Source organism: Oratosquilla oratoria, chromosome 11, assembly GCF_046742065.1.
Source record: "Oratosquilla oratoria isolate Oo_2021 chromosome 11, ASM4674206v1, whole genome shotgun sequence".
In the NCBI taxonomy this organism is placed as follows: Eukaryota; Metazoa; Arthropoda; class Malacostraca; order Stomatopoda; family Squillidae; genus Oratosquilla; species Oratosquilla oratoria.
In genome coordinates this window covers 29,508,963-29,522,921 of record NC_134787.1, presented here as the reverse complement: position 1 = coordinate 29,522,921, position 13,959 = coordinate 29,508,963, and the positions used below count along the sequence as shown (strand labels likewise).

The following is a 13,959-nucleotide window of genomic DNA, read 5'->3' as shown; positions in this document are numbered from 1 at the left end:
CAAGGAGCGTTAGAGCATGCTCTAATATCACGAACTGGTCCTGTAATGATCCACACGGATTCACAGTCTCTGCTAGGCAGCTTAGAATCGATACAGCCCAGCGACAATGTACGCCTACTGACCTCCATCCTAGAACTCCTGCTGAAGCTACATCAGCAAGGCAGGAGTGTTACGCTCAACTGGGTGCCAAGCCATGTGGGCGTCCCAGGAAATGAGCTAGCCGACGCCGCAGCAGAAGCGGCGCGCAAGACCCGAAATCGATGTTGTCGTCCCTCTCAGCAGAAATCAGTTGCGTCTACGCACCAGGGCTCTTAACCAGGTACAACGGTTCCTTCAGCACAGACTGGAGGCAGAGGTATCAGAAAGGGCGAGGTGGTACAGGGCAGTCACAGACTACGAGCCCCTTGTACTTCCTCGCTCCACACCAAGAAAAGTGGAAACTGCTCTTCCGTCTGCGACTAGAGGACCGTTGTTTCTGGCAAATCAAGAACAACCCCACGACCGAAGAGAGAAGATGTCAACATTGCCGCCACCCTGAAGCCACCCTTGACCACTACCTCAAGCACTGCCCCGCAACTGCTTTTCTGAGGAGAGGGCCTCCGACAACATCTGAGGGTCTTGTGGGCCGCCTATGCAGCCACTTATGCGATTACGAACTGCGTCGTCTGGTGGAGTGTCAGCCCCCCCTTTAAATTTTTATATTGTACTTTTTGATTCAGGCTCACCAGCGTTCTCCTTGAGAAGGGTAGGGACTCTCCACACCCAGAGTTCAAGTCCCCACCACCATGGCTGTCGATACCTGCAACCTTCGTTGTCACAAGGCTTCCCAGTAAGAAGAAATTATATGGTCAGGAAAGAGTACGAGCGCAGCCCCTACAAGGCATCCGCGCACTATCGGAACCTGGAATGGCGGTCTATTACAGGGATGGCTCCGTAGACCCCAACAGGCCCCGTAGTGCGGGGGCTGCCTTCGTGACGGATGGTTTGACCTTTGGCAGGAGAGTATCTGATCATGCGTCCACTTTCCAAGCTGAGGCCATAGCGGTCCAAGGAGCGTTAGAGCATGCTCTAATATCTCGAGCTGGTCCTGTGGTGATCCACACGGATTCACAGTCTCTGCTAGGCAGCTTAGAATCGATACAGCCCAGCGACAATGTACGCCTACTGACCTCCATCCTAGAACTCCTGCTGAAGCTGCATCAGCAAGGCAGGAGTGTTACGCTCAACTGGGTGCCAAGCCACGTGGGCGTCCCAGGTAACGAGCTAGCCGACGCCGCAGCAGAAGCGGCGCGCAAAAGACTCGAAGTCGATGTTGTCGTCCCTCTCAGCAGAAATCAGTTGCGTATACGCACCAGGGCTCTTAATCAGGTACAACGGTTCCTTCAGCACAGACTGGAGGCAGAGGTGTCAGAGAGGGCGAGGTGGTACAGGGCAGTCACAGACTACGAGCCCCTTGTACTTCCTCGCTCCACACCTAGAAAAGTGGAAACTCTGCTCTTCCGTCTGCGACTGGAGGACCGTTGTTTCTGGCAAATAAAAACCAACTCCACGGTAGGAGAAAGAAGATGCCAACACTGCAGCCACCCAGAAGCCACCTTAGACCACTACCTCAAGAATTGCCCCGCAACTGCTTTTCTGAGGAGAGGGCCTCCGACAACATCTGAGGGTCTTGTGGGCCGCCTATGCAGCCACTTAAGTAATTACGAACTGCGTCGTCTGGTGGAGTGTCAGCCCCCCCTATAAATTTATATATATATATATATATATATATATATATATATATATATATATATATATATATATATATGTATGTATGGCTAATGTATGTATATCACTTGTTACACTATTTACTTGAAACACCAAATACCGATCACATTATGAAGGGTGCATTCGCCGGGATGTGCATACGCATTTTACATGAGTATGCACATCTTGTGAGTGTATGAGTGGGTGTGATTAAACCCACACACACTCATAAGTCAAATCACCCTCCAAACGGGCTCACCTAAAAGCCCGTGGAAATATTCTTTTCCCAATTATACAGAACAGACAGTGGTACAGGGCGCATCTTTCGCATCGCATCTTGAGAGATAAGATAAGATTCTGAATGGAGATCATCCCCGCTTGATTGCTCATCTCATCGATTACGCCCTGTATGCCGTCAATTACCCTAGGCTCTAGCTCTGATTGACGTGCTACACCGAAAATACCGAAAGTACTGCTACCCGAGACAATTCCCCCTTCCTGAGGAATCTCGCTCTGGCAGGATTATGTCCCGTATAACTCTCCCTGTACGATTGACATAGCCCGTGCGGCTCTATAAAATTGCCTTTACTACGGGAGAGGGGGAAACCCTTCCATCAAGATAAGCCCGGTCTCGCACGTCTAGGTGCACTCGGGCCTCGTATTCGATAATTGTTGCGAGATAGACAGGTTTCGTGCGTTAAGCGAGATAGTACCTACGCGCTCGTAAGCGCCCGCCCTCTCCCCCTTAGATTTACGTTTTTTTTTTCTTTCTTTCAATTATTCCCACGCGTTAACACCATATAGCGACCACAGTTCAACGTTATCAGTACCGCCATGGCGGCTACTGATAACTTGGCTGGCGTGTCAAAACGAAGGCGCTGCGCTAGGTTCTGAGACTTCATCTGGTGATGAAGCTGCTGTGGTGATGGCCCCTCCTCGTAGTAAGGGTGGCAAGCTCCCCACTTTCAAGGTCCTACCCTCGGCAGGGTACGACACTGCGTTTGAGGTGGTGAGAGCTCTGGAGAAAGGCCCCCCTCCATGGCAAGCTGATATCCCTCCGACCCCTTGGCGATGGTAACTTACTTCTGTTACCAAGCAGTTACCAGCTCGTAGAGGAGCTAGAGGCGATCACGTCGTTAGATGGTAAGCCTCTGAACCTGGAGCGTCTCAATCCTGAGGACAGGAAACACAGACTCGTGGTCCATGATTACCCGACCTCTTATATGACCGAGGCCATCGAAGATCATGCTCAGGTAATCGGGGCCACAAGGATGCGCCGTTGGGACAAGACGCCCACACGTCAGGTTCTCATCACGATCAAAGGAGAACCTTTTAATAAAATCGACCTGGGGATGTATGGCAGTTATGATGTGCGAACGTACATCCCTGATCCTCTCCGTTGCTTTAAATGTCAACACTATGGTCATCACCAGGCGCGGTGCACAGCAAAGCAACACAAATGCGGCATTTGCAGCATGTCTCATGCCACCGAGACTTGCCTTAACAAGTTGAAGGCTGGCACTGAGACCGTTGCCAAGTGCCCCAATTGTGGCAAGAAGCACCACGCCTGGAACACCTCTTGCTCTGTACGTAAAGTTCAGGCCGTTGCCTGTAAGGAGAGGACAGAGAAGCGACAGGACTTCATACCTGCCCCCCCCCCAGGTACATTTGTATGGGGCAGCAGGAAGCACTCTCCCACCACCGTTACACAGCCACCTACACCCAGTGCTCCTGATATGAACAATCAAGAGCAATTTCCTGCACTTAACCCAGCTCCCACACAGACAACTACAAAGACACAACCAGCTCCCAAAAAATCAAGCACACCTAAACCCACGCCTGCCTCCAATCCCACCCCCAAACCTAAACCCACCCCTAAAACCAGGCCCACGCCCCCAGCACCAACCCCACGAACACAGGAACGACAGCCCCCACCACCTCAGTATCCGTCTGATATCATCCCCCTTAGGGAAGATGATATCGACCTGATCGTGACTGGTGTCGTCGCTGCAGTCGCAACTACCTTAGGGGAAAGCGATTCAGAGAAGATGCTTGTCATGGTGGATAAGGCCGTCAAGAATGTGCTCAAGCTCCTGAAAGAGAAGAGAAACCCTTCCAAGAAACCAAGGCGAAAGGAGAGGACTCCCTCTCCCTCCACCTCTTCATCTCCCACCTCCTCTTCCTCCTCCTCCCCTGCCTCTGCCTCCTCCTCCTCCCCTTCCACTTCCCCCAAGCCAGTCAAACCCACCTTTACCATTGGGAAAGCAACACCCACAGCAGTAAAGACGAAGAAAGTGACTTCTGTTAGGCCTCAACGCCATTATGCTCTTAGGCTTGAAGACTCCTCTACTGATGAACAGGAAAATGTTTTCACTGTCACAAAGCCGCAACCCATCTTGTCCTCAAACCCGGGGGGACAAGATGAGACAGTAATGGAACTTGACAGGGAAGAAAGTCACCCTGTTCAATAGTCAATTAAGGTTACTACAGTGGAACATAAACGGGTTCCCCAGCAAAAGCTCGTATCTCCTTGCGCTTGCGCAAGAGTATGATTACGATATCATACTTCTCCAAGAGACATTGGTGAGCGATGAGGTGCGATTTCCAGGATATCGCATCTTCTCCCTCCCTCGCTTACCCACTACTAGGGGGTGCATGATCTTAGTCAAATCATCCATCCCCTGTAGTGAGATCACGGACCCTGTATCATGTGGGGATGGTGTAGAGGTTCTTGCGGTTCGACTCCATCGAGCCCACGAAACGTACACCATCTATAACATATACAGGGGCCTGAGAGCGGAACTGGACCTTGGAGAAGTGTGTGCTCTTGCTGCGGACAGGCTCCTCATCATAGGAGGGGACTTCAACGCCCATCATAACATCTTGAAGTCGCCCCATGGGCCCAATGTCTCTGGGCGCCACTTAAGTTACATATTAGATGAATGCCCTGACATTGCGTCGTTGAATGATGGTAATCCGACGCACGTGCAAGGTGGACGACTTGATCTGACCTTGGCGACGGCCACTCTCCTCCCTAGGGTAACCTGGTAGGTGCATCCTATTGTCACTAGTGATCACTTCGGTGTCTCTGTGTACATACGGGATTCACCACCCATACCAGCTGTATTACCTGTTCCCAGGTGGAAGACTGCTTTGGCAAACTGGCCAGTCTTTGAGAGATCTGTTGAAGAATAGGCAACGTCCTACGTTCCACCACAGGACGTGGAAACATTAGAAGCTGACTTTTCTGCAGCCCTTCAGGTGGCTGCCAACAGAGCCATCCCAAAGACTCGCCAGTCCCCCAGAGAACATAAGAACAGCTGGTATTATACCCCCGAGGTGAGAGAGGCCAACCATCGGGTGAACATGCTTAGGCGTGTTTTCCGACGGCGCCGAACTCAGACCAATTTAGCCAACTTGCGCGCTGCAGTTCATGACGCTCATGTCATAGCTGCAGATGCCAGAAGAGCTAAATTTCTTGAATGGTGTGAGGGCTTTAACGCTCACACCTCCCTAGCAGAGCTGTGGTCCAAGCTCCGTAGAGCTACTGGCAGGAATCATCCGCGACGCACTCATCATGCCCCTGATGCTGAGGCGCAGCGGCTGGTGCAGGAGTTCGTCTCTCGCTCCAGCAGCACCTCACTCCCGCAGTGTGTTCAAGACACACTGCAGGACCTCCAAGGAGTGAGGCGCCATAGTGTTGAGAACATGATGAGTCGGTCGGATGATACTGACGCTAGCTTTACGCTTCAGGAGCTACGGGTCACGCACAAGACCAGCTCAGACACGGCACCTGGAGAGGACCTCGTCACCTATTCCATGCTGACCCATCTTGGGCCAGCGGGTGACGAGGCACTTCTAAGGGTGATAAACGAGTCTTGGAGGACTGGCAAGCTACCAACAGCCTGGAAGACGGCAATCATAACGCCGATTCCAAAACCAATAGAACCTGGTGCTTATCGCCCCATCAGCCTGACAAGCTGCATGGGGAAGACAGCGGAGAGGATGGTGCTAAACAGGCTGCTGTGGAAACTGGGCCCAATGCATGAGCATATCCATGCTTACTGCAAGGGCACTGGCACAGCAAACAGTATAGCAACACTCCTCAATGCTGTCAGTGGCACACCGTCCATCGTGGTCTTTTTGGATTTGGAAAAGGCGTTTGAGCTGGCCAGTCCACCTGTGATATTGGACACTTGCTCGCAAGGGCGTAAAAGGCAAGCTGCTTTCTTGGATTACTGACTATCTTAGTCACCGGTCTGCGAAAGTAAGATTTCAGGGTCACATATCAGAGGCCAGAATGCTGGAGAATGGCACTCCACAAGGGGGTGTCCTCAGCCCCACTCTGTTCAATGTGCTCGTCTCCAACATTCTGGAACTACATCTACCCAATGGGTGCAAGGTTATCTCTTATGCAGATGACATTGCACTCATAATTACTGTGTGGCGGCCAGTCTGGTTTAGACCAGCGGCGCGTCACTACAATAGAACACCAGGGCCTGACCGTTGGCATCCAAGAATCTTAAAGGAAATGAAAAATGAAATTGTTGTTCCATTAGAAATCATTTTAAAAAAATCCATCATATCCGGAGATGTCCCAAGAGATGTCTCAACGAAAAGAAAAAGAAGCGTTCAAAGTGGACAAAGGACTGGTTACTGAAAAGGGACCACATTTCTCATACCAACTTAATGAAGGAGCTGAAATTACACCCAGATGATTGGCGCAATTATATGCGCATGGACGAATCAACATATTTAGAACTTCTGAATTTGGTCACTCCATTCATTACTTGTAAAGACACCGTTATGAGAAAGTCCATTAGCCCTCATGAACGGCTGAGCACAACATTGCGGTTTTTTTTTTTAGTAACGGACAGATCTCTGCAAGACTCGAGATTTTCAGCTCTCATCGCAACTAGCACCTTATCTAGGATTATACCAGAAACTTGTCATGCCTTCTTAGGGAACTACGAAGACAGTTGATTTTTTTTCATCACATCATCCCGCGTGCACTGAGGGTCAAGTTCTTTTAGCTTTCCATGCAATTCATATACACCTTTATTTCTTAAATTCTTATTAGAGTATTCTTTCGATTTCACCTTCCACAATGCCTTATGCTTCCTATATATGTCAATGAAATCTACCATAATTTCCCTTTCCTTGTCCTTAACGGCACACGTATCATTCATTTTGGAAATAATCGGGAAGTCTGTCACTGAAGGAGCTGCTATAGATGTTACCTCTGCGAGATTTGAGTATGTATGACGGTTGGAGACTGATGCGTATTCAGACGTTCATGCATGGACATGAACGAGCAAGCTCCGCCCACAAAAGTCAGGCCAGATCAGACATCCGTCCAACACGTTGGTCCAACATGTTTACCCCTTTCACATGTTCAAACATACTCTCAAACACCGTGTTGTCAAACGTGTTGGCCAAGATGTTTGACCGTGTAAAAAACCCTTTTTAACAACTCTTCAAAACATGTTGTGTTGGAGGTTCGATGAACGAGTTTGCCAACACGTTTGATTGTGTAAAACCCCCTTTAGCATATCATTTTTGTATAGTTGCCATTAGTTCGTTATTTTTGCTTTCTGGCAATTTGTACCTTTGTCTCTGTCCATTCCTCTGTATTTTGTCAATATGAATATTAACTGTTAAGGCAAAATGATCACTTACAAGTAGGGTGGCCAGTCGTCCTCCTTTAGGCCGGACAATTCTCCTTTTGAGCACTTGGTCCTCCATCCGGCACAACCTCACGCCGGACGTGCATTTGTCCTCCTTTATTGGGGTGTGACAAAAATAAATGCATAAACAAATAAATAAATTAGAAAATGAATAAAGAATATATCCATAAATTGATAACCCTAGGTATACAATAATGCCGTACAATTAAATTATGTGGGAGTACCCAGGCCCAAGGTCTGCGCAGCTTCTGACGTCATCTGGCTGCTTCCGTTTTCTCTTTGTGAAACACTGAAGAAAACTGTGAAACGCTAAGGAAGACTGGAACTATTATATTTTCCCCCCGTTATCTCTCTCTCTAGCTCATTGCTATTATATATCAGTGTGTGTGTGTGTGTGTGTGTGTGTGTGTGTGTGTGTGTGTGTGTGTGTGTGTGTGTGTGTGTGTGTGTGTGTATCTACATACTTGTATTTTACAGGAAGGGGACATATCGTCGTGTGTGTTTATATGTGTACACGTTCACATGTGTGTGTGCGTGTGTGTGTGTGTGTGCGTATGTATGTGTGTGTGTATTTATATACTTGTATTTTACGGGAAGGGGAGATATCGTCGTATGTACTTAAATGTGTACACGTTCACATGTGTGTGTGTATGTGTGCGCGTGTGTGTGTGTGTATTTATATACTTGTATTTTACGGGAAGGGGAGATATCGTCGTGTGTGCTTATATGTGTACACGTTCACATGTGTGTGTATTTACCTATTTACCTAGTTGTATTTTGCGGGAAGGGGAGCTATGCTCGTGTTGTCCCGCCATTGTATCTCTCAGTGTCTAGTTTGCTTTTAAACTCATGAATGGTTTTTGCGCTTACTATTTCATTATCCAGTTTGTTCCAAGTGTCTAAAACTCTATGTGGAAAACTGTTTTTCTTCAGTTCTCTTCTATAGCTATGTTTTCTTAATTTCCTTCCATGTCCTCTTGTGTTTCTCTTGTCCCAGTTTAGTAATTCTTCTCTATCAAGTATCTCTGTGCCTTTCATGATTCTGTAGATGGTCAGTAGGTCACCTCTCTCTCTTCTTTGCTCCAGTGTCGGTAACTCCAGTTTAGCCAATCTCTCCTCGTATGATAGGTTTGCAAGTGCAGGTGCCATTTTTGTAGCTGCTCTTTGGATTCTTTCTATTTTCTTTATGTTCTTTTTGGTACTGGGGGACCACAATGTCGCCGCATACTCTAGTCTAGGTCTTATCAATGTAACCAATTTTTTTTTTATCATGTCTTCGTCCAGGTAAGCAAAAGTTGTAAGTCTCCCCGACAATTTTGTTAACCTGTGTATCATAGGACAAGTCGTTTGTGATAATAACTCCCAAGTCTTTTTCGGATCCTACTTTCTTTACTTCCTTGGTTCCAATTGTATAATTTCTTGATATTCTGTTTTTGCTTTTTCCAAACTCCATTATGCTACACTTCTTAGTATTAAAATCCACTTCCCATTTCTGACTCCAGTTCCATACCCTATTCAGATCTTCTTGCAGTGCTTCACAGTCCTTATCAGTCTCTACTTTCCTTAACAGTTTGGCGTCATCAGCAAAGAAGCTCATGTAACAGTTCACGCCCTCGTCCATATCATTCATATAGATAGCAAACATTATTGGAGCCAGTACAGGTCCTTGCGGTACTCCACTGATCACCTCTTTCCAATCTGAATATTTTTCTCTGAGTACTACTCTCATCTTTCTTCCAGTCAGGAAGTCCTCCATCCATTTTAGTAGGTTTCCTTGTATTCCTCCTATGTGTTCCAGTTTTTTTAGTAGTTTTCTGTGTGGTACTTTGTCAAATGCTTTTTGCAAGTCTAGGAATGCACAATCAGCCCATCCGTTTCTTTCTTGCACTATGTCTATTAGTCTTGAGTAGAAGCATATCAAGTTTGTGGTGCATGATCTACCTTGTCTGAACCCGAATTGTCTTGGGTTTAATATGTTGTTATCTTCTAGGTGTTTTACCCATCTATTCTTGATTATTTTCTCACAAATTTTGGCTATAGTGCTTGTTAGTGATACTGGTCTATAGTTGGTGGGTTCTTCCTTGTTTCCTCCTTTATATATTGGTACAATGTTAGCATTTTTCCAGTCATTAGGTATCTTTCCTTCCTTGAGTGAGCTATTTATTATGATGTGTATTTTGTCCGTTAGCTCTTCTTTGCATTCTTTTAGAATCCAATTTGCAATTCCATCCGGGCCATGTGATTTTCTGACGTCCAGTTTTGATAGATGTTCTGATATTTCTTTTTGTGATGTTGTAAATTCACTCATGTGGGGAGAATGTTTGTTATTATCTACGTCCCAATTTTGTATTTTCTCTCTGGTGAAGACAGATTTAAAGTGGTTGTTCATGATATCGGCCATCTCTAATTCTTCTGTGTATTCTATATTTCCTTGGCGTAGTTTCACTAGTTGCTGTTTGGTTTTAAGTTTACCATTTACATACCGGTAGAATAGCTTGGGCTGATCTTTGCATTTATCTATAATATCCTTCTCATGGTTCCTTTTCTCCTCTCTTCTCACATTAACATACTCATTTCTATAGTTTATATAAATTTGCCATTTGCTTTGTTTTTTGTCTTTTCTCCACCTTTTCCAAGCTTTGTCCCTTCTGTCTTTTGCCTCACTGCATCTTTTGTTGAACCAACATTTAATGTACTCTCTCTCTCGCTTTTGTCTTGGTACATGCCTGTTTACCCCTTCATTGTAATTAGCCAACAGTATGTTCCATTTCTCTTCCACTGTTGTCTCTTCCATATAGAATTTTTCCCAGTTTGCATTCTGGAAGAACGTCTTTAGTTTTGCAAAGTCTGTTTTGTTGTACATCAATCTTCCTTTCCTATGCTTTTCGTTCCTCTCCATGTCTATTTCTTCCTTTAGTACAGTTTCGATGAGTACATGGTCACTCTTTCCAATTGGTGTCTTGTAGTGGACTTTGTCCACTATTTCAGGTTCCGTTGTAGATATTAAATCTAGTTTTGATGGCTCTTCATTGTTTCTGTACCTTGTGTTTTCACTGACCCACTGGGTCATTGTGTACTCCATGGTCATGTCTAGCAGTACATTGCCCCACACGTCATCTCCTCGTACTGTCATGTTGTCCCAACAAATTTCTTTGCAATTGAAGTCTCCCATAATTACTAGATTACCCTTACCCATTAGTATCTCATTTAGTGATTTTCTTGTATCTTCTAGCATTTTTGTGTGTTCGTTTTCTTTCCAAGCATTCGTTCTTGGGGGCACATAGGTCACCACAAACTTTCTACTTTTCATATTCTTGCCTTCGACTTTTATCATGATCAGTTCAACATTACCTTTGCCCTCTGCAATTTTTGTCACGTTTAGGTCTTTCTTGGCCAAGAACATGATTCCCCCTCCCTGCTTTTTGTCCCTGTTTCTTATCCAGTAATTGTATAGCCCTTGTCCAATATCAATAGATGGTATTTCTCCTCTTAGTTTAGTCTCTACAATTCCCATTATGTCTGGTTTTTCTTCTAACAGATAATCATTGAGTTCGTTCAGACCTGAAATTAATCCGTCAATGTTAGTGTAGGCCACTTTTAATTTTCTTCCTTCTCCATTATCTTTTCTGTCCTTGGTTTTTTCATTTTGATGTGCCACTGTTTCAATCTCATGTCGATTACTCTCCAATGGAATTCTTTGCATTCTGTCTCCGTTCTCAACAAGTTTTTTTCCTTTGCTTCTTTTCTTAGTGACTTTTCTTTTTCTAATTCCTCAGTACTCATTTCTCTTTTTATCCATATCTTATTGTACTCTTTGCCAAATTGCCTACTTTTTCAAAGATGTCTTCTACTACCATCTGTGACCTTAATTTTATCTTTAGAGGTCGATTTCTATCTTTGGAGTAGCGACCGATTCTGTGTGTCTCTTCTAAGTCTATGTGTGTGTGTGTGTGTGTGTGTGTGTGTGTGTGTGTGTGTGTATGTGTATGTGTGTGTGTGTTTATATACTTGTATTTTACGGGAAGAGGAGATATCGTCGTGTGTGCTTATATGTGTACACGTTCACATGTGTGTGTGTGTGATTCACCTTGGTCTTTTGGATCACGTGTTGGACTCGTGATCGACAGCTATATCCCTCCCGGAAGAGAGCTCAGAGCTCGTATGTCCGATCTATAAACTTACACGCACACACATCCCAAACTCCCCGCCCACGAGAGTTGGAGTAACGATTCGAAGCGCAGTGATACTGAAAAAAATTCCTGCTTGGGCAGGGTTCGAACCAGGTATCACCGATATTTACACCTGCGACGTCTGAGTCTCTATCAAACGTTTCACCGAGTCTCTTATTGAGCAGAATGTGTGTGTATTTATATACTTCTATTTTACGGGAAGGGGAGATATCGTCGTGTGTGCTTATACAGTATGTGTACACGTGTGTGTGTGTGTGTGCTTATACAGTATGTGTACACTTGTGTGTGTGTGTTTATTTGCAGGGAAACGATGAAATTTGTCATATTTGGGCGGAATTCGAACCAGGTATTGCTGATATTATTGTCCCAAAAACCTGAGTCTCTACCAACCGCACCACCAAGTCACTCGTATGCATGTGCGTGTGTGTGTATTTATATACTTGTATTTTACGGGAAGGGGAGATATTGTCGTGTGTGCTTATAAAGTATGTGTACACGTTCACGTGTGTGTGTGTGTGCGTTTATATACTTGTATTTTACGGGAAGGAGAGATATCGTCGTGTGTGCTTATATGTGTACACGTTCACATGTGTGTGTGTGCGTGTGTGTTTGTGTGTGTGTGTGTTTGCAGGGAAACGATGAAAATTAACATTTGGTTTACTCTCTCTTTGGTTTGAGCCACAACCCTTAATGTCACAATAAGCCATATTGTCAAGATCTATATATACCGGTATATATAGATCTTCATTGTCAGAATATAACTAATTGCGTGGAGCGGTGCGAGCGGAGGCAGCAACATACCCGAGCGACGCACCAGCTACAACTGACAGCGTTGGGACGCGCGAACCCCACTTTGAGCAGCCAGGTGACGTCACGGGCCCGCTGCGCCAACACCCTCGAAATTCGGTCGGAAATGGTTAGACCTGGTATATATAGATCTTGATATAACCCATAGTTTTCAAGCGTAGTCAGCAAGGACGTCCTAGCGCAAGGCAACGGACCAATCAGGGCACCATGACAGTTCGCCTGGGACCTCACCAGCCTCCTTTATAAGGAGGGGGACCAAGCCGAAGCAGCAGTTCACTCCAGGACACGACATCTTCAAGCAGCTCTTCTCTTCAAGCAGCTCTTCCCTTCAAGCAGCTCTTCTCTACAAGCAGCTCTCCCCATCAAGCAGCTCTCCTCCACAAGCAGCTCTCCTCCACAAACAGCTCTCCTCCACAAGCAGCTCTCCTCCACAAGCAGCAGTCATCTCCAAGCTTCAAGTTCTCCTCTGCTCTCAAGCTCATCCCTTTTCGAGTTAAATAAAAACCGAGTGCGTAGAGTTACCGTGAGTTTCAATTCCTTGGCTTGTCCGAGCCATATCACAACAAAGTGGTGACCCCGAGTGAGGACAACCAGGAAGATAGCAAACTCACAGGTTAAACTTCCAAGTTTCTCCCATGACTTGGAGAGCTGGCTAGTTCACACCGAAGCGTACTTAGCCACCCAGACCGACGTGCCGGACAACCAAGCCTTCGGAGCATACATCGCCACGCTACCGACGGACGTCATTGCTCTCGTCCGTGACGTCGTCAGTTCACCACCGGTGGAAGATAAGTGTGAAGCCCTCAAGACTGCCTTGAGGAAACACTACGCCAGACCCGATAACGAGCTATACAAGGAAATCCAGCACAGCGAACTCGGGAGATGACCGACCATCACAACTTTTCCTGAGAATTGCCACCCTTAACACACGGGCAAAAGTGCAGTTGCCCAAGGAATTCCTCCGGTCATTACACCTCACCAAGATGCCGGAAGCCCTTCAGTTAAATCTGGAAGCCCTAGCCGCCGACAAGGACGACGACACCTACTGCTCCATCGCCGACAGGATGTACCAGCGCTATAGGTCCTTACAAACTACGACACACGCCACGCTCTCTGCTAGGAGCATCATTTACAGTGACGATGCGATACATAATATAAGTGAAGTGCGCAGTGAGAAACCAGATGCTAGTGATCGCGGGATTCACGGTTACGACCCCCCAACCAGCTGTCCCTCAGACATTAGTGCAGTGAACGAAACCACGCTTTCATCGTACAATGCCAAGGATCAAAATGTGCAGCAGCTACGGCAGGAAGTCACAGACGTAAAAAAAAACGCTGAGTCGGTTTTTGGACGAGAAGGAACGCCATCAAACACCACGAAGCACCGTCCCGGGACAGGATAGTGGCCTCTGCTGGTACCATACCCGTTTCGGCAACAAGGCGCTCAAGTGCACACAACCTTGTAGCTGGTCGGGAAACTCCAGACGCGGGGGTCGGTAAGCACTCCTTCCCCCGCTAACCAGGACCAC

General features: G+C 46.4%; 1 protein-coding gene across 1 annotated transcript in view; it reads right to left on the bottom strand.

Moving 5' to 3' along the window:
* Positions 1-13,959, bottom strand: part of LOC143029705 (uncharacterized) — a 48,400-nt gene that overhangs the window by 27,422 nt on the left and 7,019 nt on the right. Inside the window, exon 2 of the mRNA XM_076192553.1 lies at positions 7,426-7,527. Within this exon, the coding sequence (XP_076048668.1) occupies positions 7,426-7,527 (102 nt within the window). The remainder of the gene's footprint in view (positions 1-7,425; positions 7,528-13,959) is intronic.